General features: G+C 38.1%; 1 protein-coding gene across 1 annotated transcript; it reads right to left on the bottom strand.

Moving 5' to 3' along the window:
- Window positions 1-1,447: 1,447 nt before the first annotated feature.
- Window positions 1,448-7,129, bottom strand: BRS3 (bombesin receptor subtype 3). The gene is made up of 3 exons (XM_003735830.7): window positions 6,644-7,129; window positions 4,742-5,093; window positions 1,448-3,308 (listed from the first exon to the last, which is right to left on the bottom strand). The coding sequence occupies exons 1-3, from the start codon at window positions 7,075-7,077 to the stop codon at window positions 2,895-2,897; spliced, it is 1,200 nt and encodes a 399-aa protein (XP_003735878.1). The 5' UTR covers window positions 7,078-7,129; the 3' UTR covers window positions 1,448-2,894.
- Between the last annotated feature and the right edge of the window lie 592 nt (window positions 7,130-7,721).

Here is a 7,721-nt window from a genome sequence, read left to right as displayed (position 1 = left end):
GTTCTAACTGAACAATCCTGTGGTCTTTATGAGGCCTGGTTCCTATTTCTTCTCATTTCCATGTGTATTCGTAGAATAACTCCCTAGTAACTGAGGTAATCTGAAAGCATCTCTGTCTTTGTAACCTGCCTTTTTCAAGTTTTTTTTTTTTTAGTTATAGAAACACTCAAGGTAACAAAAAATGGGTGGGTTATAAAGCTAGGGATGGTACTGAAACTCCAAGACTGCAATGTAGGTGGGCTACATAAGGAGTTGCTGACCTAGGAAGGGGAACTGGTTAGAATCTGGAGAGCTGGCTTCTCTCTGAATATGTGTTTCATTCTTCCCTCTGACCTTTATATTGGAGTGATCCATGTTATACTCTGGCCTAATAGGCCACAGCCTTCTTGGTGGATAAATACACATTAAACTACAAAAGCAGAGACTGCACTCCAGATAGGACTCACCTATCTGGCCTAAGAACTCTTTCTGAAAAATTACTGAACTATACCAAACCAGATTTTTACATGGCTCCTTCAGGCCCACTCTATCCAGGAATTTTCCTGTCCCCATATCCTGTAATCTCAAGACTTAGTGGAAATAAAAATAGAAAAGACTTCTGTCCTTCTGACAAAAAGGTTGATGAATCCCTTCCCTGACATGGTTCAAACTGCAGAAATTCTGCAAACCCGAATTTGCTATTTTCAGCAGAAATGCCAGTGGTAAGTGTTTTGTAGTGCTTTCACCTTCAATGGAGAAGACACCTGCTGGATGTTTTGGTTATGCCTAACTTTGTGACTGTGTTTTCATGCTTTTTGGAGTATTACTGAATTATGGTCCATATTTTAAGTCTTGGGTCAGGGAAGACCCTGAGCAAAATTGAGATGTATACAGAATTTATTTTGCATATGTCCCACCTCTCCCTGCCATTTAGAATTTTCTCCAAAGAAATGAAATCTTCAATAGAAGCATTTCTGGCACTGCAATAGGCAGTGTGAAAAAAATTGTGGCTCTTGGGGCCTACTCATAAGGTTACCCCTGACAAGAATAATCTGTAGAAAAAGAGACCACCTTCTCAAAAATGTCAAAGCGAAGCTGTGACTTTTAAGCCAACTACAACTACAGATGGAAGGAGGCTGATGCCCTACACAGCCATTTAAGGAATTATTTTATATTATATCCCTCATATAAATCTCAGGGATTGCCGAGAATGAAAAAAACAAAGTTCTTTGAGTTCTAGTTTTATGACCTGCCAAAAGGCTCTCTTCACTTTTGCGTTCTGGTACCTTTATCAAGTTATATCTGAAACGTTGTTAGAGTTTAGGAGAGTAAAGATGTGATTTTTACTGAGAGTGAGGAAAATATTCAAACTATTTCAGGTCTCTGAGACTTGAAAATAACATTTTGGAATGAAAATGGGTTCCCGGTTATATTCTGTCAGAAATACTGTTTTTAGAATATGAAGTTACACAGGGTCATTTAAAACTTTATTTCATATTTATTTGTTTTTCCCCACTTATTACGGTGTTCACTTTAAAACAATACTAATACAATATCACCGCCCCCCCCACTTTAAGTAAACCAATTTTACAGAAAGTTAAAGTCTAATGTCAATATATATTACCGTTTGGAGCCACATCATTAGCAAAAGTTCACGACTCCGCAAGACATTTAAGGAAAGTTCAACACTACCGAAAGCACACTCAAACATTGTTTTTTTAAAATACAAATTTACCTATAGTGCCAAACATATGTTTTAATTTGCTCCAAAAAGTTTTCTGAAACCACAAATCTAAATCTGACACATCTATTGACAACACTTTTTAAAAAACAATAATTATTAACAAGCGATTGATGTTAGGTGGGAGCACAGGATAGAAAATCAGACCGTTACATCTGATTTCCATGGGCAGAGATTAATTAGGCCGTACATTTACAGGACTTAGTCACCCATCAGATTTAATAAAGTCAGGCAGGAAGATGATCTAATCATAGTTGCACACCCAGGGGTTAGGAATTTCATGTGGTACTTCTGCATGATTTTAGAAAGAGGGCACTGCTTACCAGAAAGAAATGAATTTCCGTAAAGGAAAAATTTTAGACACCGTGGCAGGTTTGCAGATTTTTCAACGGGGTCCTCAAATGACATCATAAAAATGGCCACTTATTCTGCCTATGAATAAGGCAAGTTCTTCACAATATTTGTGAATGATAACTTAGCCCAGTTATTAATCCATGGCAGTTGTAAGTGTTAAAACTACATCAAGTCAGTAAGTGTTGACACAGTAAGGCAAGCACTGTGCCCCAGATCCTTACTCAGTACTTTATATTCGCTGACTCCAAAACATTTTCATTTAAACTGCACAGATTCAGTTACAGTGGAATAGAGATGAATGGAAAAGGGCAGCCATTCTGTGAAGGTTTATTTTTAAGAAAATTGCATGAAAAAAAAGAAAAGAAAATTGCGTGAGAGATATTTTATCTCTTTTGTGATCCCCTTTTCACATACAGAGTATCTCTAGATTTACACCACACAATAAACACAAACACAATTTTATGCAAATCACAGTATACGAGGAATTAGAAGCATCACAGATGTGATTAAAAGCAAATTAGATTTTTAAGTTTCATCTTGTTTATTACACCTTCCTTCCTATTCGACCTCCCTTACAATTTGCTGGCATATGTAAACTTGTCTTTCTGCACTTAGTAGGGCTTCATTTTATTTAGAAAGCCCGATAACATTACTGATTCATTTGAAGAAAGTAATGGTTTGTCTTTTACTTACAGGGATCCTTCACTCCAAAGATTTCAACACAATTCTCAAACAACAAAAATCTGGACACGATACACCTACAACAGCTTAGAGTCAGATACACACGCTGGGAAGAGTAACAACATTTTTCATTGAAAAGCTAGACTCTGTCCTCTGCCTTCTTCACACTATACCCAGGGAACGAGGTCACACTAATTTCAGGCACCTGTGTGGTCCCAGAGCCTGGGACCCTTCCCGTCACCGTCAGGGTGATAAGAGAGGTGTCAGCCACAGGAGGCTCAGGCTGCTCCGCCTTGCAACAGAACAGCTGAGATTTAAAGTGCTCCTGGAAGGTTGTGCTCAGCCAGTAGAGAGCAAAGGGGTTTACGCAAGAATTGCTGAAAGCCAGAATCCGAGAGAAAATGGTGAGAAGGAAATGCATGGCAGAGGGATCTACATAGGTTTGAGGAGTAAATGAATGGTAGAGGTACAGGAGGTGATTTGGCAACCAGCAGAGGGCAAACAGAGCCACCAACACCAATACCGTTTTGGCAATTCTCTTCCGGGATTCAATCTACAGGGGGAAGAAACAGCAAAAAAAAAAAAAAAAAAAAAAAAAAAAAAGGAATGAAAGAAAGAGAAATAATTTAGCTGGAGATTTTTTTAAATTCTCTAAATTTACATAGAAATTTACAGTTAATTACAGCTGATTTCCCTATGAACATGCATTTGTATGCTAAGTGGCTGGGATGTGCATGAAGTCAGCCTGTGACTATATAACACCGCAAGTCAATTGGCATAGTAACCCCAGATTTTGGACTCATTAACTCGCTAATTTTGAGGTACTCTAGGGTGTCTCCAGTTAACTCAAAGAATGCTGTGGAATTCTCCAAAATTTAGTGTAATTAAAAACAGACAGACGCTATACAAAACTTCTTTCACTGCATCAGCAGAAGCTGACTAGGTCAGAATATTCTTTTCAGGTCTATGAAAGTTGCCAAGCTGTTATGTAAAATTGTTTTTACTCTATAGGAATTCTAACCATATCGTCAAAGAAATAAACCCCAAACGTGCTGTCCTTCATATGTGAAGATAATCCTACCTATATCTATTAGTAAGAGAAATGAGCAGTTAGGTAAATATATAGCCCATGGTCACAAAAAGAGCAAAGGTAACTAGTTCACATGGGCATTAAATATGCCACTTCAGTCTCATGAGCACTATTGTTAAACTAACTGAATGGACTAGCTCTAAAATATGCACAGTACTCTGTGTACTGATCAAAGGGTAAATGGAATTATCTCTCCCCCTTCCCCAGTAGTTATAAAAAATATTTTTAATCAAATGGAACTATGTTTCGGCAATGTCCCTTTTATTCTGTCCATATTTATGGGAGGAGGGCACACCTGGCTCTTGCAGTGGTCTTAATCAAGCTTCCGTGAGTCACTGTGTTCTCATGCTACCGGCATTCCACTCTTCCCCCCGCTCCTCCCCACCTCAGTTTGCTCATCTGTGTGTAAGTGGTTTGCATTGAATAGTGTTATGGATTCTTGCCAGTTCTACATGCTATGCATTTTTATTCTGTTACACTTTCTAAAACAAAAGATGCTTTTCTTCATAGTTTTATCTTACACAATGTTCCCCACTATTCCATGGGGTAAAAAATTTTGATTACTCTCAAACTTCAATTGTCCCCTCCCTAGCAGTAGTAGTCCTACTGTTTATTGAAATATTCTGCATCTAAGCATTTCATCTATATCATCTAGTAGTCGTTTTCATTTTACAGATGAGGAAAGTGAGGCTCAGAAAGGTTAGGTAACTTGCTCAAGATTACTCAGCTAGTATGTGATACAGCTGGGATTCAAACTGCAGCCTATCCTTGTAATAAAAATACTACACTGCTGTTGCATTTATACACAGGAGGATACACAGTTGCTCGCTGTGCAAAAGTAGGGACTTCACTTCTAAATTCAAACTAGATTTGCATGAGTAATGCTTAATACATACCTGCTTGCGGGCATGTCTTTGTTCCTCAGTAGGTATGTTCAGGGTGCTTTTGTAAAGGGTCCTAGCAATCAAAGAATAATAGACAGAGATAATAGAGAGTGGAATAATGTAGAACACTAAGAAGCACAGCAGAGAATGTATTTCTTGCAAGAGCTTCTTAGAGACAGGATAAGAGGTACATGATTCAAATGTCATATTTTTGTTGGGATCTCGAAAAGTGTATACATTTGAAAATACAGCCTCAGGTAGGGCAAATATCATAGACACAATCCAGATGCAGCCAGCTTTTACACAAGTCTTCAGGATGGCATTGGGGGGCTGCCGCTCGAGTGGCTTCACAACCGCCTTGTATCTAGAAACACATAATCAGAGGCAAAGGTCCAAATAAATGTCAAAGTTACCAAATTGTAGGGTTAAAGTGACCTTATTGGTCACCCAGTTCTACCATCTTTGCATATGTATATAACCAAGTCAATATTAACCAACTAGAATTGGCTATGGTTTTAAATGCACATAGTACATCTCAATATTCTTATTTATGCTAATCACCTTTTCCATTATTCACTCCTATTGAATATTCCAGATTTGCAATTTTATAATTTTATGTATAGACTCTCTATTTAGGACAAATAAACATTTATCAGCATGATTTCATGTGTGATTGAGAGTAATTCACCATCTGTGCATTACCTCAAGTGTTCTAAAAGACTTCCTTTTGTATAAGTGACTGATGTTAAAACTGAATTAATTTTCCTTTCTTCATGAATGAACAGTTACCAACCTTCCTAAAAAGAATTCCAAGGGTTTATATGGTAAAGAGGAAAGGATTAATTTCTTCCCCATTTATAAGTGTTAATTCATTGCCCAAGCTGATCAATGGAAAGATTTAGGGCAAAGCAAACAGAAGTCCTGTGCCGGTACAGAGATGCCTCTTTATTCAATCAAATCCACCTTAAAATCTACATTCATTAAGCCAGTCTGCCCTCAAATAGAGTATAAGACCAGTCAAAGCAAAAATCCAGAAAAGACACAGGGAAAGGTTTTCCCCCTCTCAGATTCTAAAATTTGAAGAAGCTATTCTTTCTGGTATTGCCAGACATCGATTACTTATAGGCTTCTTTCTTGAAGGCATTTTAAAGCATCACTTTTAACATTTGGAGCCTCAAGTTTTTTTATGTTTTCACAGTTACCATTCTATAGTAGGAACACAGAAAAACAGAGGACTTGGACTGAAAATATCCTAACACAGAATCTGAACACTCTGACTGCAAGAGGATCTCACACACTCTCTCCACAGAGCTCTAAAAGTCACCCAGGATTAATTTATTTCTCTGGAAACGATAATGTCACACTGAAATGCCTATAGAGAAAATAAGTAGAATGAAGTGATGACATTACACCAAGTTACCAGGGAGCTGAAAATCTCACGGTTTCTCTGCGATTAGCTAATTTGATAAATTTCAAATAAATTGGATGCCTGTATCGTTTTACCAGTTTCCTGATATACAGTAATGCATATGTGGTCAATTTCATGTTGACTATATTGCACCACTAGGCTGCACTAATGTATAAAGCATGAATTTTTTTCTTTTACACCTGGAACAATTTGCTTTACTTAATAATCTGAGGAAAAATAAAAACCCCGTTCAGTATTCTTTTGAGCAAACAATAAGAATAAATTACCCCTGAAGCATGCAATTTCAACTTCTCTGTGCTAACACAGACATTTTAACACTCTTACGCTAACTTTTATTTTAAATGCCACCAGATTTTCTAATCTCACATACACATTACAGAGTGTGAGAAAAGCAGAATAGTAGCCAGTAAATGCCAAATACAAGCTTTCCTTTCTTTTTGCCCAATTTTACATCCTAGCAAATATAACAGAGGAAAGAAACTCACCTGTCAGCGCTGAGAATTGTTAACGTGAACACCGACACACCAACAGAAGTGAGCCGGATGAAAGAGAGCACCTTACAACCAGTTCTTCCGAACAGCCATCCTCCTGCAAGGTAGTGGGTTACATCCACTGGCACACAAGTTACCAGAAGTAAAAGATCTCCAAAAGCCAGGCTGGTGATGAAAATATTTGGAACTGTTTGCATGGATTTGGTCTTGAAAAAGACTTTGATGAGAATAGCATTTCCCAGGATGCCCACTGAAATGATCACAGCATAAGTAATGTAGATAGCACACAATGCTTCTATTCCTGGAGAGTTGTCCCCGCTCCATCCTTTATTTGTGTTATCGTTAGAAACCACAGAGCTTGATAATTCTGTGTCATTTGTGATTGAAATTAAAGTCTGATTAGGTGACTGAGGCTGGCTTTGAGCCATTCCTTCTGAAGACTGTGTCTTTAATATTTCTTCCTCTCAGTTGAAATGCAGTTGATTGTCACGTCTAATGCCTACGTCTAGTAACGAGATGGTATTAGGAGAACAGAGCAGAACAGAATGGCAAGAAAATCTAAGTCATCCAGATACTCCTTTCCTTCAGTTCTGTGTGTCTCCCAGCATGCTTGGCTAAACAGTTACCGACCTGGCACTCTAGAGTAGGAGGTGGGGTTTCATTGGCGTGTCCTGTCATAAGGGGAGGGAGGAGACTGGGGAAATGCTCTGCAGTTGCTTATTCTTCCCTGTTGGGGACTCTTGGGACTAACTAGACTTATTAAATCATCTCATTGATTATTAGAATCACCCTGTTCTCATATCTACCCAGGATGGTCCATATAGGTTTTGTCCAATTTTTTTTAGAAAAAAGCTATTTATCCCCCTGCAATCACATGGTAGTCTAGTGCATTTTCTTTTACATGATAAATAAGTGTAGGTGTCCCCTGAAACACAACCTTGAACCCACTCCTCAAAATTTGGTATCAGAGAGATGGTGAAAGAACAAGTCATTTACACTTTGACAGGGTTGATGTCACCTCCAAGGAGTGATAATTCAGGTCACTTGGGCTTAATACCTAGCTCTGTCACAT

This window comes from Callithrix jacchus, chromosome X, assembly GCF_049354715.1.
Source record: "Callithrix jacchus isolate 240 chromosome X, calJac240_pri, whole genome shotgun sequence".
Taxonomy (NCBI): domain Eukaryota; kingdom Metazoa; phylum Chordata; class Mammalia; order Primates; family Cebidae; genus Callithrix; species Callithrix jacchus.
This window is presented reverse-complemented; position numbering and strand designations above follow the sequence as displayed.

Coding starts and splice junctions, on each gene's coding strand:
- BRS3 (XM_003735830.7), bottom strand. CDS start 7,077: ATGGCTCAAAGCCAGCCTCAGTCACCTAATCAGACTTTAATTTCAATC. Junction 5,094..6,643: donor ACAATTCTCAGCGCTGACAG/GTGAGTTTCTTT, acceptor ATGTGTTTCTAG/ATACAAGGCGGTTGTGAAGC. Junction 3,309..4,741: donor AAAGACATGCCCGCAAGCAG/GTATGTATTAAG, acceptor TTCCCCCTGTAG/ATTGAATCCCGGAAGAGAAT.